A 23510-nucleotide genomic window follows, 5' to 3' on the forward strand; every position below is an offset into this window, starting at 1 on the left:
AGTCTGGAGAGAAGCAGTGGCTAGAGAAGGATGTTGGCCCCTTTTTTTAATTTTTTTTTATTTCAGACCTGGCCCAAAACGACGTCGTTTGGCCAGGTCATTTAAAAAAATTCCCTGGGGTAAAACGACGTCGTTTTACCCAGGCTGTTTTTAAAAAAAAAACAGTCCCGCGCGCAGGCCTTCTTCTTCAGCTTGCAGACCCTTCTTCTTTCAGTCATTTCGTCGACCACTTGGCGTGCAGCTCCAAGAGGTCGCACCAGCAGCTCCAAGGGACCTCTAAGCTTAATTCCATGGCTTCCAAGAGGTCGCGCGACCCCATTGACCCCACTGTGGCTCCGCCTCTGGTCATGCTACGTACTTACACGTGCCACAACGTATTTTCTTTATTTATTTTATTAAGTCGTAAATTCTACATTTTTATGACAAGTGTGAATAATAACACATATCCTAAAATAAAAGGAACGGGAACCGTTTCAACCGTTTCAAAAGAAAATAAAAGATGCCTCAAAAAAAGGATAATGAGGATGAGCAAAATCCGATTCATGCTTAACAGGCAGGCAGGCAGGCACGTCCAAGATATGTCTTTCTTGTTGGCCCACCCCGCCGTGTAATCATGGAAGAAGATGGTGGACCGTGTGGGGCCCCACTTAGCACCACATGCACTCCCGCCCTCTACGGCTTTTCTTTCCTTTAGTCTTTTCTTTTATGGCACTCCCGTTTCCTTCAACCCAACCCAACCCAACCCACCTCGCTCGTCGTAGGTACTAAACAAAAGCGTTTTATATATATATTTTTAGTGTGATACATCATCCATTTGAAATTCGAATTTGAGAGAAAGCGAGAGCATGTCACAACACAATCAATCAACCCCCAATAAAGTTTGCTTTCTATTCCAACGGTAACGCACCAACCTTTTAATTTTATATTCTAATATATATGAGGCTGGGCTCATCAGGCACAGCTCGCGTGATGTATGTACGGTGGATGTTGGGGCCAAAACTCGATTACATCCTCCATTTCAAATCACCCAAACAATTCCCATCTCTGTCTCTCTGTCTCTCTGTCTCTCTATCTCTCTCTCTCTCTATCTCTGAGGAGAATAACGGCCCAAATATGCCGATATACAGCTCAGCTGACCCAGGTTCCGTCTCCATTCTCTATCTATTTTAATTGTTTCGTTTACCTATTTTCTTGATCAGATGAGATGGATCCATTAACCATAACTTGAGTTTAAGACCAACAAGGCATATACCAACCAGCAATTAGTCTATTATTATATCTCTACATTAAAAGAACATAACAAGACCAACAAGGCATACAAACAACAACTATGTATATAAGGGCAGAGTATTTCATAAATTCCACTATAAATAGATACCTTCTCACTACGGCCAAAAAACACAAGAAGAATACATTAGAATCACCCTGCCCTACATCCATCATCATGCACAGAGGAGAATGAGACACAGTAGAAAATAATTACAACTACAAGTGACCTGAGGTTGTAGAGTTGGCACGTTTGCATTCACACATGCAGATGTTTCTCGACTCTTTCACCACACGTTGAGATCTTCGAGTGTGAAGTTTGATATTCACCAACTTACCAGCCATCTGTTGCACAACCAACAACGCTAAAATCAAACATTTCTAAACCACAGTTGGGCCTCTTATCTTTGTTTATGGAAAGTGCATGTAAGGGAAAACAATACAGGTTTGTGGGCCAACATTTTACGGAGCAAGAAATCATACCATTCGCCAAACCAAGTCTTCTGGACCCAAGGTTTGAGCTGGACTGGAGTATAGGAAATGCCTTGAGTACTGGGAAAGATGAAATAACAAAATCAGTCCCCACAAAGATGTAGCTCGCTAGCTCAGAAAACATCCAGAAGCACAAGATAAAGAAACAGCAAGTCTAGTCAAGCAGGGAAACTAGAAATGCATGTCTAGTACAACCTTTTGACAAGAAATACAAATACAAAACAATAACATTCACTTCAAATATTCAGTCACTTACCTTGGCAAGATTCTGACGGATTTCCTCAATCTGAGCAGGGCGAATATTTCTAAGAAATGTTAAAAGCCAACCAGGTTGTACGGCATCACTGGAAGAAACAAATAAAGCTATCTGTAGGCAAAGATAAAAGGCAACTGTTGAGAACATTGGGTATAAGGCCAACCATACATGCCATGACACATGGACTTTGGGGCAGGCATTAAGCTGTGAGCAATTATCTACCTGACTAATAATCCTATACCCAATATTTAGATATACATACCTTTCTATAATCTAGTATTCCTTCAAAAGGAAGTTCCAGTTCATCACTAACTATGACTGGTATGCAACCACTAACAATGGCATCGAACAATCTAGCGGAGGATGGAGTATCACCAGCTGGACTCAAGCAAAAGACAGACCTGACAGAGAAATCAACTCAACTAAATTAACAAAGGAACAACGAAATTACATCACAAAGAAGAGCGAGGATCCAAAAAAGTTTACTTGCGCATTCCCTCTTGAGCTGCTGCTTTTCCTCCCTCTCCTGCTGTCCCCTCCTCTATAGCTACACCCTCAGCACCACTTAGTTCTGCTACAAGTTTTGAGCGTATTTTCCCTCCCTGAAAGTAGAACACAATAAATTAGCCACAAGAGCCTGAGATTCTTAAGTGGGGAAATGGAAGAAGCTTTCTCCCGCATTGATTCATTAATCCACTGAACGATGATATCAATTAACTACAACTAACGGCCTCGATATCCTATGCCCTGTTCTTTTGTCATTTAAGATTGTTTTGCATGCACCCAAGCCTAAAGTCCTCCTTTAGTGTACGCGTCAGTTGCTTTAATCTCCAAAGTAAATATTATATTCACTTCCAACAGGTTCAACACAATTCAATGGAATTTGTAGCAAAGAAATCCATTGAGAAATCAAAAGTCTTACAGCATTTCTTTTAAGCCGGCCGCGGAAAAAGAGCAGTGTGGTTCTCTTGGATTGAGTCTCGGATATGCATCTCGAATCACAAAAATCAACATTGGGAACGTAAGGAAGAATTAGATCTTTCTCCAGAAAGACTTGTCCAGGTTTGTACCTAAAAGTAGGGCAAAGTAGAGTTAAAGCAGGTTGAATTTAGGGCTTTTTTTAATAAATAAAATAAAGATCCAGTGAAATAATAACCAGTTTCCGGTGGAGTCCATATCAGGAAGCAGCCAAATTGCATTCTTCATGAAGCGGCGAACAGACTTAAAAGACCAGGGATGGTGAACAGGAAGTATGTGATCCCTTCCTTGGGATCGGTTCCAGGCAGGCTGATCGGTGACCCACTTGAGAGCTTCCTTCATACAGAAATAAATAACAATGATAATACTTAGATAAGCTAGCAATACGAAAGGGGTTCAAAGATACAGGGTTGGCTCAAAGACTCAAAGGTTAAGTTAATTGTACATTAATTAGAGTGTAACATAATAGTAACAGTGTGAGATGCATATACAGGTAGTATGATCATACGATGTGCAGCAATTAGCAAGCAATTAAGGGAAACCTTGGGGGATGCAGTCAGACCCTGTAAAGTGCTTTGCACTGCTGTTTCTCCAATAAGAAGAAGCTAATGGTGGTGAAGAAAGGGATGTAGAAGAGGTCAGCTTCCTCCTGCCTATGCACTCTCACTACGCTTTTCAACAGCCTCTCCGACTCTGGAGCTATCAAATCCGCCCACAGCCAGTAATCAATGGAATGCTGCACAAATTAGGCCCAGGAATTAGGAATTGAAATAAGAAGATTAAAACGGAATCAGTAAAATGTAAAAATAAAAAGCAAAACCTGTTCGATGAGGCGGTGAACGGGGCTGCCATTAGAAGTGAGATTGGAGGTCTGCCTGTAAGAGTTTCTGAAGAGCCAGAGGAGATCGTAGGTGAACTTGGTGGGCATGTCGTAGACGTAAACCCTAATGGGCAGGTTGAGCGGGTAGTAGGGATCAGCGTACAGCCTCTGGGTGTGGGTCTGGAAGATGAGATCGTCGAGGTGGTTGGGTTGGTGCTGGGTGAGCGTTGTAAGGAGGACGGTGTCATCGCGGCGGGATGATTTGTGGGCGAGGAGGAAGCGGTCGAGGGAGGCGACGAAGGAGGTTTCGGGTTTGTAAATGGGTTGGTGGTTTGGGTGGAGAAGAGTGGTGGGGTCGTCGGAGGAGGAGGGGGAGGGGCTATGAAAGGAGAAGAGGAAGAAGACAAGGGAGAGGGCGAGGACAGCGAGAAGTAAGAGAAGCACTGGGGATTTGGATCTTGTCATTTGCTTTCCTGCTCCAGGCATTCTCGTTAGTTTGTGTGATTTGTGTGATTTGTGTGTTTTCTTTTCGTTTTGTTTAAGGACGACACTAAACTAAACACGTCCACACCCACAAAATGTTGTCTTCTTGTGACAGCCGGTGCTCTTATACTGCTGCAATGCAAGTCTTACCTCTTCAATGACATATTATTGAAATAGGATTGGATCTTAGTAAGTATGCATTAAATTCCTATCACCGCTTCGCTTGTATACAACAATTTCGCCTCTATTATGTCTCCTAAACCTAATGAATGAAAGAGTTTGTGGACACAAATATAATTCTAACGCATAGAACCGAAAGAAGATACACATGCATATTGTCTACAACCGGCTTATAAGAAAACAAATTTCTAAGTTATGAGGACTGCACACTACATGGATATTTCGTAAATCGAATATATTACTCCATCAGATTACTGTGCATCCAAATTTGATAATAATTACTTACACAAAATGTTTGTGTGCAGGTCAATGTACTCGGAAGAACAGGGAAGGTAAAAAATAAACGACAATTATGTTCACATTTTTCAAACATCAAACTCCAGCGGCGTCTCCAACAATCAACATCTAAATAGCCTGGTATTCACACCAGCATATCTCTCCAGTCCACGTACATGGAATTATAAATTTACACCCTCTCAAAAGCTGATCAGGTCATCCTTTGCTGCTGGCTGCTGCTTCTTCGTATCTTGGCTTCCTTCAGAAGAACTTCCACCTTTCTTGCCAAATATCATCTCATCCAGATCATCCATCATGTCATCGTGGCTCCCTGCATGGACCAGACCTCGAGAAGCAGCTGGTTTTCTAATCAAGGAATCCTCTTTACCATGACTCGGTGATTCATCAGCCTCCACAGCAACGGGTATCATTGCAGGTTCTGGCTCAGTCGGAACAACCAAAGGCTTCATCAGTTCTTCATACTTGGATAGAACTTTATGGATCTCATCATTCACATTCAAAGCTTCAAACAGCAAGGCCTCGTTTTCTCCAGCTGTCTCTATAATTCTCTGGACGGCAGATTGAGACTGACGACATTGTTGTACAAGTGTGGCTGTCAAGTCATCCTGCCAAAGGGACAACAACATTTAATCCATATCGCTTTTGATAACACCAGATCCAGTTCTTAGTTTCTAAACTTAAGTAAATAACTAGTTATTCTTGAACAAACATGTGTAATTGCATCAGAGAACATCTGCCCTCATACAAGAGTTAAAATAACTTTGAACTGGCTATCTCCATGGCAGATATTATCATAAGGTCAACCCAATGCCACTTGGCTCTAGATTCGATGGAACATGGTCCTATGGAACAGCCTGGGTGGTAAATCGACCTATTCCAAAGGCCCATTAACGTTTGAGTTCCGGTGGTGTCCTGAAAGTTGTCTAGCCGACCCTTGCCCCAATAAAAAAAATAAAAATAAAGCATATTGATCTAGATAACACAGGAATAAGGATATTGGTTTAAGAAACACCATGTATTATCAAATTAGATATCAGGACTCAAATAGGATACGCAATTAAGAAAACTATATAGAAATCACCTGTAAAGCATCTTGTTGGGTTGAAGAGGAGAAAACAGTACTAAGAAGCTCAATACTGTTTCTTGCAACATCAAATGCTTCCTTTGTTTGTTCAGCCGTAAAGCCTTGCACAGGAATATCATGCGGAATTTGCTGGGAAAGGCTAGCATCTGACTCTGGAGCTGAAACCGAACGTGGGGGAGTGAAAATTGGTGCCAAACTCTCATTGTCACGACCAGGGAACCGAATACCCCTTGATCTTAAACTCTGAAATTGAGATGGTCCAAGCATAAAAGTATAAATAGCATGAAACCACTTCTTTTAAACATCAGTAATATATAGATAACAACTGCGCCATCCAGCGTGATGAAAGCTATAAAAAAACTGTAGAAGACACTAGCATAAAAGCCACGGAAATTCGGAAATACGTTATACTTTCAATTTTGCAAGTTCCTCAATTTATTTTCCAATATTAGCCTTGTGCTCCTTTGCACTGGTAAACTGGCTAAATTTTGTATTTCCTCATGAGCTGCAACTGTGCCTCAAAAGAAGAACTTTGGGCCAAATTGCGGTTGTATATTTTAAGTACTTCCTATAAGTCCAACTCAAATCAGGAGGAATAGAAGTGGATTTGGGTCTGTAACTATGTTTTAGTCAAGGAAGAACAAGATGTTATATAGATTTGACAAGATATGAAACTGGAACCAAAACTTTGTAGATACCTTGTATGTTTCCTCGTAAACAGGCAAATAGCGGAGCTCACCGGTCGATTCCCCCCATGCTTCGATCAGCATCAAAGCCTTATTGCGATTATTAACAACAGTCTGAGGATCGTCAATCAGCTTCACCATCTCATCAAGAACTCTTTCTGCAGCTATCTCTGAGAAAGCCTTCTCACAATTCTTAACACATGTTTCAAGCAGTACTAGCGAGAGGTACTGGACCCTAGGATTCTTCAACATAATCCGCTTTTTTATTCCACGAACTAATTCGACACTGTTGACTCTTTCAGTATTGATCATGTCACAAATATCAAGATTCATAGCCCAGTCAGGCTCGTCAAGTGCCTCTGACGTGGCATCTTCGACGATCTTATCTGCTTGGTTTGGGCCTTGGAAGAGCTCCTTCACCTTGAAGCTCACTGAGCTCAAGCCAGCGCTCATCTTTCGACCGACCTCAGAACCTTCGATCTTGAGGCGTTCACCAAAAGCACTCACTTTCTCCATCAAATTGTCACTCATCTTCACAAACCTGCTAACTCTAAAACAGAAACCTCCTAAAAGTTTTCCTGCAAATTTACCATAATGCTAATTAGTTGTCATCAAAGATGGAAAAGATGCAAAATTATGTTTACTAGTTGAGCAGATGTAAGAATTTCTTATTTTGAAACCCAAAGAAAATTACTTTTCGGGACAAGCCTGAAGATTAAGCAATCTTAACAAAATTCTGATTTCTTTTTCCTCTTATCTTTCTTCAGAAACTCAAACCAGGTTGTTGAAATCAAAACACCGAAAAGAAGCATAACTAAAGAAGTACCAAAATCACAACTGCTAAAAAAGATGAAAGTGAAAGCATAAAACTGTAGGGAAAAATCGACCTTAATTGGCAAAAGCTGAGAACTTTTCTTCCCCGAAATCCCTCCCTTTTCCGCCCCTCAATTTTCTTAACAACGAACTGAAAGAGATGACAATATAAGAAGATTATTTCAGAAGATATCTAGCAGTGTATATAACTAAATTTCCAAAAACCCTAAAGAAAGCAGAAGATGGAACCCTGATGAAACTTTTTGGTTACTGAGAAAAACGGTAGTAGTCATGACTCATATGCCTAGTTCAGGTCAACAATCATAAATCAGTTTGCTGTTTTCTTTTTTACTATGATGACTTTTCTTCTGCCTTCTCAGCAACCAATCAAGTAAAAATAAAAAGGGAATCGATGATCAGACTAGGAATGGTTGTGTGTGAATCGTGATGAATGAAAAATAAACCCGATATTGGTCAAATTTTGATGAAGAAAAAAGTTGAGAAATTACCTGTTGTCTCTTGAGAATTCTGGAATGGGAAGGGAACAGAGACTGAGTAGTGGGTTGAGAGACGGCAAGGCGCAACGACTCAGTAAAGTGAATATTTTGTCTAGTCTCTCTCCTTTTTTTTTTGGTCGAAATCTAGTCTCTCTCCTTACTTCCTTGGAGTTTCAGCCTTTTCTTCAGGCACTTTTTTTCTCTCTCTTATACGTTAGCTTGGCCTTACCTCAATATTTATTTCTGATATTGTGTTTTTTAATTAATTAATTAATTAAAGCTGACGGAAACGGCATATGAATTTGAATAATGGTACGAGTTTGATTGACAATATTGGCAATTTCTTCGTGATGATGGTGTGGTGGTTGTATCCTTCTATTACCCTTTGGTGCATGAAAATTAAAATCTATTAACCAAAGATTAACATACAAATTACATGATTTACTCTGAACAAAATAAAAATTACACAATTTACATCACATTAAAATAAAAACACTAAATATATGTTATTTCTATTGATCTAATAAAACTTTATCGCTTTTCTTAAATCAAAAAATAAGACTTTGTCATGGATACAAATAATATTTCTTATTGGGATGCAAGGTGGCCTTCGTTTGGCAGGAGGATTGATTAAATATGAGAATTATGGTGCTAGAAGAAAGTGTTTAGATTATATATTCTAGTATACCTTACATTACATGTTGCAAGAAGAAGAATAATAATAATAAGTAGTAGAAAATGGAAATAAAAAAGAAAAAGGAATAATGGAAAATGTTCAAACCGCGTGGACTGTTCTTCTTCCTTCCCCCAAGTCAGTAGTCAACGTCAAAGTTGTTGGGTAGAGAGAGCCTAGAGGTGGAGAAATCTATTCATTTTATACCGTTAGATTTGGTTCCTAACCTTTGTCCCAATTACACGCAACGTCTAACTTAAACCACCAAACGCAACGCAACAAACACGCTTGCATTAATATACACGCCCCTTCCCTCCTCATCTCCTCATGGCGACATACATCGCAGTGGACTGTGGAGTGGACCACCACTACCCATACCACTATTATTTTTTAAGTTTTTATTTTAATGATTCGCTTCGCAGAATAAAAGTTTTGTAATAATTTTTAATTTTTATTTATGGTAATTAAATTACCTACTACCGCTTCCCAATTTAAATGGATGATTTGTTAAAGGGAAGGGACAAAGGGACAAAGGGACAAAGGGACAAAGGCCCAAGCACAAACAGACTAAAATCTCAATATGGGTCAACACAACAGCAAGTGATTTGATCCATTTATTTATGATCAAGGGCCCAGCAAGCAGGCGTTGAAGTTGATCTAACGGCCACAATTGTTGTTCTCAATTTAGCTTAGTTGTCAACGTTCACAATACAGACCCAGCCGCAAGCAGGCAGCATCGAGATCGTTTTCGGTTCCCGGACTCAACTCACCCAAATCTCGCACGCAACGCCCGCCCTCACGCACTCACTTGTTCCGCTTCTTATGACCTCGTCCACTGCAAAACCCAAAGGAAGGATAAGTTACACGGTCATGGCTGCGTGAACTCACAACCGTCCGATCTAGGGTTACTAACTTCCAATAATACACTCATTCGCATTGACAGTGACACACACTCCAGGTACCATCTCCCTACCCCCAACCCCCGTTTGTTTCCACGCAAAATTTACTATGATAATATTAGGACATGTGTTTGATTTCGAAATTTGATTGGCAGCTATGAAAGAGAATTGATTGTGGGTGGATTGGATTGGATTGGATTGGATTGTGGAAGTATAGAGAGAGAGAGAGAGAGAGAGAGAGAGAGAGAGAGAGAGAGAGATGATGGGGTTGGGGTGGGTGGGTGCCATTTTAGTAGGAGCAGGTTGGCTTGCTTTGGGTTATTGCTTTGGTGCGCGTTACCCTCCTGCTCGCATTGTTTTGTCAGCTAGACTAGCTAAGAAAACTGCACTTGCTAATGATACTAATGGCAGCAAGAAGAAGAAGAAGAACAAGGACCCACTTGAGATTGATAACCTTGCTGACATTCTCCAAGATTTCAAAATGGTATTACTTCCACTTACATCTCCAACATTTCAAAGAAAACCAAATTGCCTATTCACTTTCTTCACTGGTTTCTTCAGGTTTTGGTGGTCAGAAATGATCTAAAGATGGGTAAAGGGAAAATTGCCGCTCAATGCAGGTAGCTGTAGAATTTATTTTATTTTATTTTAATTCCCATCACTCTTCGCCCCTTTTTTATTTTTGCAAGCTGAGCATTGTGTTCAGAATTATTGATTATTTTGTCAAGTGAAACACGCTTTTTCCTTGAATAGTTTATAGAGTTGGTTCTCTCTTGATTGAATTATATATTTTTTCAAATTCTTTACCAAATGTTTGCCTTCATTTTTTTTAGCCATGCGACTTTGGGCCTCTATAAAAAGCTCCTCCATCGAGCACCAAAAGCTTTAAACAGGTACAGCAACAGACTACTCTGTAATTTTTTGTTTGTTGATCAATGTGGGTATCTTCATCTCTCTCTCTCTCTCTCTCTCTATGTTTCCTGTAATGGTGTTATGTCAATATGCAGGTGGGAGATGTGTGCACAGCCGAAAGTTGTTGTGAAAATAGAAAGTGAAGAAGATATGCTAGTTTTGCAAGTCAGTATTATAATACCAACTTTTCTGGCATGACATAAACATAATTATTTCTTGCATGCTCTGTTCAATCATATAGTCTCAGAGAAGCTGCAAGTTTACTAAAAGCAAAGTGAATTCAACTTTATAGTTAATGGTGACTCTTTATTGATTTTGACAGGAGAGGGCAAAATCGCTGAAACTACCAACCCACATTACAATCGATGCTGGCAGGACTCAAATTGCACCAAGTGAGTTGAAACTTTTCTGTATATGAGGTTGATCACGGTTTTGATAGTTTTGAGTGTTTGGTGATGTTAGTGTTAATAATGCGAATCAAATAATTTGGTAATTTTTTTTATAAACAAATTCCTATGAAAAGAAAACATGGCACTTGTATTTACAAACATTTCAAAATACTACTGAGAAGTGGCGGCTATCATTACAACATGAGAAAGCTTGAATTAAATGGATTAGGCTGTTTTTGAAATGCCCTGGAAGAATGAGCATTTCCAAGTTTTGTGTACCCCCATCCTCTTTGAACACTTTTTAAGCATATTTTGATATTACCCGTTTTCTGAAAATACTGATGCAAACAACTCCATTTCTGCCATGAATTTTATATTCTTCACTAGATTCTTATCCATTTGACTGTTCAAAGTGACTTATTTGTCTCTATGTATTCTTCCAGATTCAAGGACAGTGATGGCTATTCTTGGTAAGTTTCTCTTCTCCATTATCTTCCTTTCGATGGGCCTTTTTCAATTTGTAACTTTGAAGTGGAGGACTCCATCAAGTATGAAAAGAAGTTTTTAAGCCTTAACTATTCCCCCTGGGGGGTTTTCCCTGGTTTAATCTTAGATTGGGAGGCCAAGCCCCTAATATTTTGTTGGGAGGATGGTAAGTAGGATTGGTTTTGAGCTTGTGAATGTAGTGCGTCCGACAAAATGTATAGAAAAGTCAAAATACCGTGCCATGGTGCATAGCTTCTGGTTGTATTAATGGATTATTCCAACACTCATGTGCAGGACCTGTTGAGGTGGTTGACGATGTAACAGGTGGACTGAAACTCTTGTAGTGATTTAGATGGTGTCTATCTTATTTACGATGAGATATGAGTTGAATCATGCCATGGCCACTGCAGCATCAACCATATAGGAAGAGTATCGGTGCAATGTTATATTCGAAGATCCATTCTCTGAAGGGCCTTGACTTAGAAATCTGCTTGTATTTCCTAACGATTATGATGATGATGAAAATCTCTGAAATGGCATCATTTATTGTTATGGAAACTGTACTGTTAATGTAAACGAGGTTCCGGGTTTCAGCATTGGCAAGCATTCTCTCATCTCATGGAGATGTGACGTGTGTTCTTATTTACTCTAGTTTCTTTGTTAAGTGTTTTGGGAAATGATTTGTAATGGTTGGCTAACGTTTTACTCTCAACAAACTTGGAAATTCCTTACTAATATGAGCCGCATTTGTCGTAATCAATGGAAAAAAGGGGAAAAGAGAAAAGACATGGTGGTCGTGTGGTGGTACTACAAGTACAATATCGGCAATTTCAAGTTGCGTTGCATTGCATGACAGCTGATTCACTTACTGAAACTACGAGTAGACTGTAGATGCTTGCTTCATCATTATTGGCGAGGATAACAAAAAACCACGTAAAATCGATCGCCCGGCTTTCATTTTGTATAAAACAATCTCTTATAAAGCTTTTCTAGTATCGCACTCTCTATTTTTTTTGGTAAGAAAAAATCCAGTGCAAAAACAAAACAAAAATGTTCAGAAATACTGAATACCCCAAAATTTTAAATTGCTTAAATAAATAAAATAAAAAAGGAAAATGCTAGCGTCGCCTGAGAGATTCGAACTCTCGCGGGGAAACCCCATGTACTTAGCAGGCACACGCCTTAACCACTCGGCCAAAGCGACGTTGATGACCTTTCAATGCCCTCCTTATATTTTATCTGGTTACTTTGCTTCTTTGATTAAGTAACTGTCGCCCATTAACTTGCTTTGGATGTATTATTGGATTAGAAGGACTTGAAAAAATAAATAAAAAAAGAAGCTGTATAATTAGCTTTATTCTGAATTTTATTAGTGCCGGCCACCCGGCCACCCACCGGGCCCAGACGCCATGAGGTTCGTGGATTACTTACTTATTTGTGCCATTGTTTGAATAATCGATTGGATGAATGAATACATGTTCTTCGTCTTCATCATCTTTATTAATTTGAAATTCTTTATTCCAACAAGTAATAACCAAACCAATGGAAGTTGAATAACTAGACAAGGATTCTTGCGATTATTGCTCAGCCAAAAAAGAAATAAAACAAGGAAAGAATCATGCAATACTAAATATATCCAGTCAAATAAATAACAAAATCACTGAAAAGCTACCTTTTAAGAAGAGAAAAATCTATCCTTTTATTTAATTTTTTTTGTTGTTGTAAAAGTGGACGTCAGGGAGGGCCAGTCAAAAGAATCCAAACACGACTTGACAAAACCTCTGAGCGGCTCACCACTCAGCTCAGCAGTCCAGTCCTGAAAACAAAAGGGGAGGTTGATGACAACTCCAATATCATTTTTTTAAACGAATTATAGTTAGTGAAGGAAAAGCTGTGATGCTACCGCCGACCGGTTTCGGCCAAATGAATACTCGTACTAGTGGGAGTCAAAGCAAAGGATATAAGACGGAAGAGGAGCAGATGGCGGAGCTGCGGGAGATCTTCAGATCGTTCGACGGGAACAAAGACGACAGCTTGACGCAAGTGGAGCTGGGGTCTTTGCTGCGGTCGCTGGGTGTGAAGCCCAGCCATCACCAGCTGCAGGCGCTGATCCGAAAGGCGGATACCAACCACAACGGACTGGTGGAGTTCTCGGAGTTCGTGGGGCTTGTGAAGCCGGATCTCAACCTCGTACAATCGCAAGCCTGCAGCTACAGCCAGGATCAGCTGAGGAACATGTTCAGGCTGTTCGATAGAGACGGCAATGGCTACATCAGCCCCGCGGAGCTGGCCCACTCCATGGCGAAGCTGGGCCACCCCCTCACGGCTCAGGAACTCATCGGCATGATGGACGAGGCCGATACCGACCGCGATGGCCGTATCGATTTTGACGAGTTTTCCAGGGCCATCAACTCCGCCGCCTTCCTTAATAAGTAATTTGGAGATGATGAATCATATATGAAATTATAAAATTAGCAGCTGGCTAGGCAGTCACTCATTCTGGTCATTAGATCATGCGAGTGAGTAAAACTAAATGATGTGTTTATTACTATGATATGATGATATGTGGATTTCAAAAATGGAACTTAACTTGTTTCTTTTTTAACAACACTATTCCAATCCAACTAATTTCCATATCTTCTTCTTTGCTACAATATTAGGTCTCTAATTTACCACGTAAATTAATACGCGTACATTCTGGTTTTTTATTTTAACAATCCATTAAAATTTTGCACCATCCATTAATAAACGCAGCAGGAAAAGGCTATTGTCATGGAATGAGTAGGTTTTTATTTTTCGTTGAGGAGTATGAAGTAGTTTACAAAATTCCAGTCTAATTAACAGTTGTAATATACCAAGGGGTTGGAAACATTGTTTCCTTTTTTCCCAGGAAGAGGTGCGATTTGGGGAGAGAGAGGGCCTTGCCCTGCCCTCATCGCCTAATAATAACTTTTTAAAGTATCTTTACTCTTAGTGAAGATTATTTACTTGGAATCTTGTAGGTCTCGACTCGAGTCATTGTTTAGTTTTTCTGTTGTACGTTTGTTCCGTTTCTTTACCAAAAAATATGAACAAGTATATTTTAAATTTAAACATTATTGCCGTCCCATATATATAAATGAATAAAGACATCTCATTTTATTATATGACAAAAGTCAACTTTAACGTTGAGTTACTCAAACCTGAACAGCATAAACATGTTTTTGTTCTTCTTCTGATTACTTGCAAGCATGTCTAACTAAGAATTTCCGGAGAAGCAAGCTCATCATCTGATCTGATGTTTAATTGTTATAGTTAAAATAAGAACTTCGTATACTTAGCTTTCTAGTTATCTGCAAAGATTAATAATTAATTCTTGTTATAATCATTTTAGAGGTGTTGACCTTTTATGTGTAATAGTTTATTTCAATCTACTTAGAAGAACATTTCAAAGTATTAATCTATACTCCCAACGAAACGAAACGAAAGGTAATTAATGATCTATTTGTCAATTTAAGAGAAGAATAACCTATTTTATATTCAAGTATCATTGTTAGAGAATAGAAAGGAATATTTGTTGAGCAGAAAGTCACAACATATTCACATTTCCTGCTCTGGTCGCGTCGTGCTCCCGAGTTAACCTTCTAATTCTTATTTCAACACCCATTTTTTCTTTTATTTATTCATTTATTTAAACAAAAAGCTAAGCTGATTGATCTATATATTCTTTGATTCCCGTACGTACGTCTTACATATAAATGTATGCGCGGCTGATTAATGAACCAAAATGAATATGAATATATTAGGTTCAATAGTGATATTGTTCTCATGGGTGTGTGCAGATGCTGCAGTGTTTCTGAGCATCGATTGTGGTGCTTCCGATTCTTACACCGACAGCCTTTCCATAAACTGGGTTGGAGATGACGACTATGTGCACAGCGGCGAGTCCCAGTTGGTGGAGTTGTCCAGCTCAACCCCTCATGTGCCCAGCACTCTACGAGTTTTCACAAGTCTAAGGAAAAACTGCTACACCATTAACAGCGTTGACATGATAGGTCAACGGCTTCTGGTGCGCGCTACCTTTTACTACGGAAACTACGACGGGAACAACTCTCCTCCGACCTTCGATCTCTACTTTGACTCCACCTACTGGACACAAGTCAACTTAACCGGGGTTTCCGATACCATTGTTAATTACGAGGTGATATACACAGTGAACAAAAACACCACCAGCATATGTCTTGCTCAAACCCTGCCTCGCCAGTTTCCCTTTATATCCGCACTCGAATTCCGCAGTTTAGCTCCTAAAATGTACACACGCATTGCTTCTGATTATGCTTTGTTCAGGCAAAAGAGGCTTGCTCTAGGTGCACAACAACTCATTAGGTAACTTACTTGCTTTGCTACTATATATATATATATATATATATATTGCTTCTTAATAATTATGTATATAATATGTAGGTATCCAGAGGACAGTTACGATCGGAGATGGGTACCCGGGTACGGTTTGTTTGCATATCAGGCGGAAGGTGAGGCGAGAATATCCAAGATGGATGTGAGTGGTGCAGAAGATAATCCTCCTGCAGCTGTAGTGCAAAATGCAACGACCGGCAATAACACGTCCGAGTATTTTGAATTATATACGTACCTCCCAGACGTTCCAGTTCAAGTGTACATCACCACCTTCTTCTCGGAAGTGGATCCTGCAGCACTCACTTCACCCAACAAACGATCCTTTGAGATTTATGTAGACGAGCAGCCTTATTCCAAACCCATCGTCCCACCTTTTGAGAGCGTAGTGGAAGTCCCCATCACCAACATCACTGCTTCTTCGAAAACATCCATCACTCTCCGCCCCACTGCTGATTCCACCCTTCCCTTTCTCATCAATGCCTTCGAAGTTTATCTCCTGTCTAAAGTAGGACCAGCAACGGATACCAGAGATGGTAATTAATCGATCGCCTACTTTTTGTTTGAAGTTTATCTCCTTTCATTAATCAGCTTGTTTGTTTGTGGTAATGCATTGAATTAGTGGAGGGACTGGCGGTGCTACAAGTGCAATTCGAGGTGTTAATTATATGGAGCGGTGACCCTTGCCTTCCATTAAGCTCTTCGTGGGAATGGATTCAGTGTAGCACAGGCACCATTCCTCGTATAATTGCACTGTGAGTTTCATTATTATTAATTATAATTAGGCTAGCTCTTTATTTGCATTATGATTTTTCCTGTCAAAAATCAATACAGGAATCTGAGTAGCTTCGATCTGGTTGGTCCACTACCAGATTTTAGTTCCATGGATGCCCTTGTCACAATGTGAGTTTCCATCCAACCCAAGTCGTGAAAAATAAATAATTCAATGAATAATTCATAATGTTATTTTTGTTCTCTGGTGGTGGATGGATCAGTGATTTGCACGACAATAGCTTAAATGGTCCTATCCCTGATTTTCTTGGCTCCTTCCCGAATCTAAAGCGACTGTAAGTTATAGCCCCTGTACAATCAATATTTTCCATGCATATATATATATATATATATCTATTCATGATTTGTGTGCTGTGCGCGCGCCCAGGGATTTGTCAAACAATAGATTCAACGGAACCATACCCACCTCCTTATCAAAAAACAAGAAGTTGGAATTAGTGTAAGTGATCACATATTATTTAATTTATTTTTTGTTTGTTTCAACTAGTTCAATTTGTGTCAAATTATTAAGTAATTAATTTGAATCTTATATATAAATATTATGATTGCAGTGTGACTGGTAATTGTCTCTCTGGAATGTCTTGTCCACCTCCACCTCCACCTAAGACACCACCACCTACGACTACCGAGACTACTACACCACCTACTACTACTGCGACTAGTGCACCACCACCACCTTATAACAATAACAGGACACCACCGCCGGCGGCAGATGTATCCCAATTCGGTTCAGGTTCAGGATCTACTGATGATAGCAAGAACAATGCCCTGTTGTCTACACTAGTGGCAGCCACGATTCAAGCTCTACTGTTAATTACCCACTTTCCCTAATTATAATCATTCAATCAATGAGTCCATCAATAAATCAGTGTGATATTGGACATCTTAGCTTAGTTACATCTTTAATCAATTAAGTTCCGTGGTGTGTTGCAACTTGCATGCTGCATGCTGCATGCTTTCTGCGTTTTGGTTTTGGGCAGCTAAACAGATGGGATGAGGGGAAGCCGCCACGCGGAGAGAACGTAACAAAGTAGCTCAATAATGCTTCCGATTGATGAGTTAGGCCTTCCCTTGCCTTAATCATGTATAGTTGTTGATACTTGCAACAAGGGCTTGCTTAATGCAGAGACAGAGTGACCGTGTCTAAAAACGACGTGCGTTTTATAGTGCCTGGAAATGGAAATACCTTTTTATTTTTATTTCTTCTATTTTTCTATGGGCCTTAAGGTCCAACTTTAGATAAATGCCCAACCAACACAACTCTTTTTGTTTTTTTTTTGGGTAAAAAAGGGAGGCTAAACGCCCAAGCAAGACAAACTACAAACCAAAAGAACGGGGCCTAACAGCACCCCTAGCATCCTCAGCAAGAATAAATTCAAGGAAGTCAGGAACCTCATCGTAGACATGGAGACCAGATTGAAGAGTATAACTTCTGGTAGCCAAAGCGTCAGCTGCTACATTTTGTTCACGGTAGATATGCTTAACTGCACAACACCCTAAATCATGGATCTTCATTTTGTTCACGGTCGTGCCTCCATTGAAAAGTCTAAAATACCCAACTTGAGCTAATGTCAAGCCAGATTCACTCATTAATAGCCACTCCACCACCCCACTCGCATCGTTCTTAACGGAAGCAAGAGTCCATTCCTAACCCTAACCCTAAAATTTCATCAATGGAGAATGCTCAGATGATCAGATCCAAGTGGAGCCTTCGCTCCAACCACGCCCGATCTCCGCCAGTCTGAAATCGCCATATCCGATCATCTCGTAGAACGGATTGTTGTATCACTGACGCCTCACCAAGAGAGGCAGAAATCAATAATGGCTGCGATTCAATTCGATTCTCTGACCGGTAATCTTTACTGATTGAGAATCGAGACCTCAATTCTTCTCTTACCGATAATCCTCGTTGGAAACGGGATGCATATTCACTGGCGAAGACCTCGATAGGATTTTCAGTGAACATGCGCGCGACCGATCTGAATTACGCTGTTTCGAACCGCGTCGAGTAGGTTCGGGCTGCTGTTTCGCGAGTTCGAATTCGCTTTGCATTTCAGTCCAATTCCATTGGGTCCCGTCGATGGCCGACTTCTTCTAGAAGAAGCGGAACGCGTTGATCGCGTGGTGGGAAGCCTGAGATGGATGATTTTGTTTCTCACTCGTTCAGTGCTTAGTTTTCTTACGATTCTTCACCTTTTCGATCTTTATATGCTGGTAATATTACGCTTCCTTCTATTTCGTTGTGCACCGCTTGAGTAATTTTGTGAAGCAAATTATTTTTCATTTCTGTCAATAAGTATGATGGATTATCAATTGACATGAATTCTACTTTAAGCAAAAATAAATTTTTTAACGTCCATTGATTTTGTGGGTATGATATTAGGAATATATTTATCGTTACGTTTAGTTTTATAAAAAATAAAAAATAAAAAGTTTGGATCAGTTACTATACAATCTACTTGATGAACGTATTTCCTACATGTTCATCAAGTAGGTATTTCCGAAAACACTAAACCCTAAACCCTAAAATACCTTATGGGGTTACTTGTTCGGTTGCTGTTAAAATGTTATAAAGCTCCATTTCAGAGTTACATAGTAGTTGCCTTTTATTTCAGTTTGACACGTTTACTTTCATTCGAGTTAGCTTTCTTTTAATAGTTGGGATTAGCAATTTTCATCACGTAGGCTTTTGGTTCTTGGCAGTGTCCCTTGCTTCATTTGATATCTCTTACTTTTCTCTGGTTGATCTTTTGGACTCATACCTAAGTGTTTGTAAAGATCATGTCATATGCATTAGCAGTGGTTGTCCTTACTATTTTTTCTTTGTTGTTATTTAGGTTTAGAAATTATGTCACATAGTTAGCGCCACCTTATAGAATTTCATTGGCATGAAATACATCCGGGCCTGAATTTCCAGAACTGATTTTTTTTTTTTACCATCCACCGTCTGTTTCAGGGATCATCTGTAGTTTATATGGTAATGTAGTTTTTTTTATTCGGAGAGGTGAATAATGAATATCCATGCTAAGAATGTTGAAATTTCATACCTGCCTTGTTTGATTCTTTAGAATATGGGAAATTTGGCTATAATAGTTTACTTTTAATTTGATTATATCAGTCTCAAGTAAGAGAAATGAGGCTTGCTTGACATCTCAATGAAAGAAGGCCTGGAATGGTACCATTTGATTTATCAGGATTCATACCTTGGGTTGACAGAGTGAATTGCGGTTTGCCTACTTGAAATGTAATTGATTCTGTGTAGCCCCTCTCTCAACTTTTGTCAGGTTTCTGTCTGTTTTATTTTTCTAACGTAGTTTTATATCTTGGCTTTGTGATTTGTGCATTTAAAGACCTCATATAATCAGGCATTTGAAATTGGGCTAGACTTAAATTTACCAGCTCTTATGAATCTGCTGATTCTGTTTCTTGTGTTGCTGTTTGGTTGAACCTTGTGTAAACATCAGTAAATTACTGAAAATGATGCCTTTGTAAAGTTACTATACTTATTGTTAGCTATTTTGTGTTTCCACTACCTGGAATCAGGGGTGGGGAATGGCCAGGGCCTTTGCATCATTTAAAGGGACCGCAATTAATACCAAGCAACTGGCCTAGAAATATCAAAAGGTAGTCTTTTTCTGATGCTAATGGCCCCTGCAAGGCTGCAGTGAATGCGTGTCAAGGTATGGGGGTTGAAGTACCCCCATCCTTCTTTGTGTTTGTCTTGTCACGGGATGGGTTACCATGCCCTCCTGCTAACTAGATTTGTTTCTGGCTGCAGATAGGAAGTTATGTATGCATGTGTCTCCTTTTCTTGTCTCAGCCGTTTATGTGTTTTTGCTTTGTAATTTAGTTTCGTTTTGGTTTACTTTTATTTCGCCCTGGTTTTTGTAAGTTCATTTGGCTGTGGCCTTGCTGCGTTGGCTTGGCTATGGCTCTCTTGATGTTTGTAGTTTCTGCGTTTTTGGCCTGTTTTATGAAGTGTCATTTCTGACCCCAAAATAAAGAGTGTGTCAAGTGATGACTTACTAAATTATTAAGCCTTTCTTTGCTGGCAACTGGCTCCCTTGAGCTTTAGCTCATTTGTTTGCATTTTTTTTTCTTCTCCCTTTTTAGTATTATTGGATAGGAATAGGCTCTAGCTACAATGGGTTTTATTAGAAGTGCTCTGAAGAACTGTTTTATAGTCCATTAGAATTTTCAAAACAACGAGAATAGTTATGTAAATTTGGAAAATATGCTAACGTCAATATTGATCCGTTTCTTTTTCTCTATAATATGACGCATGTGTTTAATACGTTATAAGATTGGTAGATTAGAAATTGATCTGCAATTGATCTTGATGCACTGGAGGTGCGCTTCCAGTTATTGTACATCTATTTTTGTTTACTTTATCTGTATTTTTTTGCCAATACTTGATTATATTTTCTGCAGCTATGCTTCTGTTTATATGCATTCATTTGGTTGTTAGCTGTCTTTTCAAACAGCCCTATTGTAAAGTTTGAGAACGCAAAAAGGTGATAAAATAGCTCATGGATTTGTAGATGAAAGTGAAGGTCGCTGCTGAGAAGCCTTGTGATCTTGAGATGATGATAATTTATAAGAAGGGAGTTGGAAGATGAGAAGATAAAATGAGAAAAAGAAAAGTTTACGAGGAAGATGACAAATCAAGGCGACTGCAGTTGTTGATGCTCTGATTGGGAATTATTTTGTGTCGTTTCTTGTTTTTAGGTTTTTCTGTGTTGGCCACAAATTTGAAGGCGTGCTGCCTGGTGTGTGTGTGCTCGTGTTTCCATTTTATTTCTTTTTCACTTTTTCAGATCATCTGATGCATGAGAGAACAATGGATCCACTGAAAAGAAATATTAGTGATATAATCGGTAATAACAATTTGGGCCCGAGTCGATAATCCGGAAACATGACATTAAAATATGACAAAATCCCAATACTGGGCTTAACATGGCATTGTTTTCAAGATACGGGGGGCGGACTTTGGTCCCGTTTTTACGTTATTGGGCCTACTTCTGGGCCTTCTTTTATATTATTGGGCCTGTTTCTACGTCACCGGGACGAACCAGGGGCCGTTTCCGGATCATCGGTCCAGTTCTCAAGTAATTGGGCAGAATGCTGGGCCGTTATTACGTTGATAGGCCGACTTCTGGGCATGCTTTCATGTAACTGGGCCAAATTATGGGCTTGTTTTCACAATATTGGGTCCAATTGTGGGTCATTTATACAATATGGGGCAGACTTTAGGCCCGTTTTAATTTTCTTGGGCCAACTATTGGGCCTCTATCCACCTTATTGGGCCACATGCTGGGCCATTCTCTGACTATTGGGCCGATTCTAAAATTATTCGGCTGACTTCTGGGCTTGATTCCACATAATTGGGCCGATCTTTGGGCCCATTTCAATATGATTGGGCCCTCTTATGGGCAAATTTTCGCACGATTGGGCCGTATGATGGGCCACTTAAGCCTATTGGGCTGACTTCTGGGCCCGTTTTCATTTTATTGGGCCAACTGCTGGGCCTGTTTCCATGTTATTGGGCCACATTCTGGACCATTCTCAGATTGTTGGGCCGACTTGTGGGGTCGATTTCACATAATTGGGCCGAGTTTCTGGGCCCATTTTAATATTATTGGGCCTTCTTATGGGCCTATTTACACATTATTGGGCCGACTTATGGGCCATATTCAGCTTATTTGGGCTGACTTCTGGGCCCTTTTCTTTTTTTTGGGCCAAGTACTGGGCCTGTTTCCACGTTATTGGGCCAGATTATGGGCGCCAACTTCTGGGCTTGATTCCACATAATTGGGCCGAGTTTTGGGCCCATTTTAATATTATTGGGCCCTCTTGTGGGTCTATTTGCACATTTTGGGCCGACCTAGCCCCATTTTAGGCTATTGGGCTGACTTCTGGGCATGTTTTCATGTTATTGGGCCATTTTCTGAGCCCGTTTTCATGCTATTGGGCCAAATTTTGAGCCATTTTCGGCTTGCTAGGCGATTTCTGGGCCTATTTTAATTTTATTGTGCAAGTTTTGGGCTGGTTTCCACGGAATTGGGCTTGAAGCTGTACCGTGTTCGGGATATTGCCCGGATTCCTAGGCCCGTTGAGTGGACTTCCAGGCCCTTTTTATATTACTGGGCGGATTTCTTGTTATTGGGTCGACTTCCGGGTCTACCTTCCTTCTATCGGACCGCATCCTAGGCTGGTTTTCAAGCAATTGGGCTGTATGCTCGGCCGTTTTGACGTTATCAGGCGGACTTCTGGGCCTGTTTTCATGTTATTGGCACAGCATTTCGCTCATTACAATCGTTTGGATATTGTGTCCAGTTTTATCTGACTTTTTATAAAAAAAAAGAGGAAATACATGCTTCTTGTAAAGTTGTGGTTAAAAAAGCGGTGTAAAAGAGGATTCCGTTGATGGATCAAAAGTCCCGAGTCCTGAACGAGGACCCATTAACAATTGAAAAATCGAAGACTCCCAGAGAAACTAAAACAAGATACACCACAATCCAATAGGCTTTTAAATCATAGAAATTAAACAGTAAATCAATTAAAAAAGGATGTTTAGTTATTTGTCTTTTCTGGCCGGTGATGGGCTTGGTTCCCCAATAGAAGGCCAGCGAGATTCAAGGAAAATGAAGCAAATATAACACTAAAACATTTACACAACTAAACGAAACACATCAGTTATGTCCCACTATCAGGATGCAAATGATTAAACAAACCTTGTATTTTGAGGGTTTGAGGTTGCCAAACTCATCATCAGAGTAGCTCAAACCTTTTATTCTGTGTAGCTACCTATACTCACTTCTCATGGGAGAAAAAGAAATGAGATTAGAAAAACAGAAACTTTACATTTGCAAGAATCCTGTTTAAACATTGAAATACCTTTTTACTTTTTAAAGTCACTTCCACCTAAAGAAAAACAAGCAATGAACTTCCCTCAACAGAACTCTATTTTCACTAAAATCATATCCAACCTACTAACTGTTATTGGAGAAATGAGGTTTCTACATGTTTCGGTCGGTGTATCTCTACAAGTGTGTAATTTACTGTATGCTGTGAAGATGTAGCATTTAAAAATTAAAAAAAATACATATACAGAA

The 23510-nt window shown here is 39.8% G+C and overlaps 4 protein-coding genes, 2 long non-coding RNA genes, 1 other non-coding gene and 1 pseudogene across 8 annotated transcripts; 5 read left to right on the top strand and 3 right to left on the bottom strand.

The window, feature by feature from the left end:
* The first annotated feature begins 1036 nt into the window (after nucleotides 1–1036).
* On the top strand, nucleotides 1037–3625 carry LOC148297090 (uncharacterized). The gene is made up of 3 exons (XR_015833665.1): nucleotides 1037–1141; nucleotides 2876–3401; nucleotides 3486–3625. It is a non-coding gene; the product is annotated as an uncharacterized LOC148297090 (long non-coding RNA).
* On the bottom strand, nucleotides 1317–4440 carry LOC110758556 (Exostosin family protein). Its single transcript, XM_021960439.2, has 9 exons — nucleotides 3813–4440; nucleotides 3555–3728; nucleotides 3171–3328; nucleotides 2937–3084; nucleotides 2501–2616; nucleotides 2277–2415; nucleotides 2015–2125; nucleotides 1750–1818; nucleotides 1317–1611 (listed from the first exon to the last, which is right to left on the bottom strand). The coding sequence occupies exons 1-9, from the start codon at nucleotides 4296–4298 to the stop codon at nucleotides 1486–1488; spliced, it is 1527 nt and encodes a 508-aa protein (XP_021816131.1). The 5' UTR covers nucleotides 4299–4440; the 3' UTR covers nucleotides 1317–1485.
* A 255-nt stretch (nucleotides 4441–4695) lies between these two features.
* LOC110758557 (Target of Myb protein 1) lies at nucleotides 4696–8067 on the bottom strand. 2 transcript variants are annotated; one of them, XM_021960440.2, is made up of 5 exons: nucleotides 7865–8067; nucleotides 7430–7506; nucleotides 6555–7120; nucleotides 5854–6099; nucleotides 4696–5377 (listed from the first exon to the last, which is right to left on the bottom strand). In XM_021960440.2, exons 3-5 carry the CDS (start codon nucleotides 7071–7073, stop codon nucleotides 4952–4954), a joined length of 1191 nt encoding a protein of 396 aa, XP_021816132.1. In that variant the 5' UTR covers nucleotides 7074–7120; nucleotides 7430–7506; nucleotides 7865–8067; the 3' UTR covers nucleotides 4696–4951. The 2 variants fall into 2 exon arrangements, with proteins under 2 accessions (XP_021816132.1, XP_021816134.1); XM_021960442.2 differs by lacking the exon at nucleotides 7430–7506.
* A 1274-nt stretch (nucleotides 8068–9341) lies between these two features.
* Nucleotides 9342–11862, top strand: LOC110758587 (Peptidyl-tRNA hydrolase II (PTH2) family protein). Its single transcript, XM_088247845.1, has 8 exons — nucleotides 9342–9483; nucleotides 9580–9908; nucleotides 9986–10044; nucleotides 10258–10317; nucleotides 10432–10501; nucleotides 10659–10728; nucleotides 11169–11195; nucleotides 11506–11862. Exons 2-8 carry the CDS (start codon nucleotides 9684–9686, stop codon nucleotides 11553–11555), a joined length of 561 nt encoding a protein of 186 aa, XP_088103971.1. The 5' UTR covers nucleotides 9342–9483; nucleotides 9580–9683; the 3' UTR covers nucleotides 11556–11862.
* Nucleotides 11863–12333: 471 nt separating this feature from the next.
* On the bottom strand, nucleotides 12334–12415 carry TRNAS-GCU (transfer RNA serine (anticodon GCU)). The gene has a single exon. It is a non-coding gene; the product is annotated as a tRNA-Ser (tRNA).
* A 551-nt stretch (nucleotides 12416–12966) lies between these two features.
* On the top strand, nucleotides 12967–13792 carry LOC110758608 (putative calcium-binding protein CML18 pseudogene; annotated as a pseudogene).
* Nucleotides 13793–14977: 1185 nt separating this feature from the next.
* Nucleotides 14978–17226, top strand: LOC110758617 (Leucine-rich repeat protein kinase family protein). Its single transcript, XM_021960520.2, has 7 exons — nucleotides 14978–15576; nucleotides 15655–16139; nucleotides 16226–16358; nucleotides 16438–16506; nucleotides 16599–16670; nucleotides 16763–16834; nucleotides 16947–17226. The coding sequence occupies exons 1-7, from the start codon at nucleotides 14978–14980 to the stop codon at nucleotides 17224–17226; spliced, it is 1710 nt and encodes a 569-aa protein (XP_021816212.2).
* Nucleotides 17227–17448: 222 nt separating this feature from the next.
* LOC110758616 (uncharacterized) lies at nucleotides 17449–21282 on the top strand. The gene is made up of 2 exons (XR_002526968.2): nucleotides 17449–18609; nucleotides 20937–21282. It is a non-coding gene; the product is annotated as an uncharacterized LOC110758616 (long non-coding RNA).
* Nucleotides 21283–23510: the final 2228 nt, after the last annotated feature.

The sequence above is a fragment of the Prunus avium genome, chromosome 2 (genome assembly GCF_965620075.1).
Source record: "Prunus avium chromosome 2, drPruAviu1.hap1.1, whole genome shotgun sequence".
Classification (NCBI taxonomy): Eukaryota; Viridiplantae; Streptophyta; class Magnoliopsida; order Rosales; family Rosaceae; genus Prunus; species Prunus avium.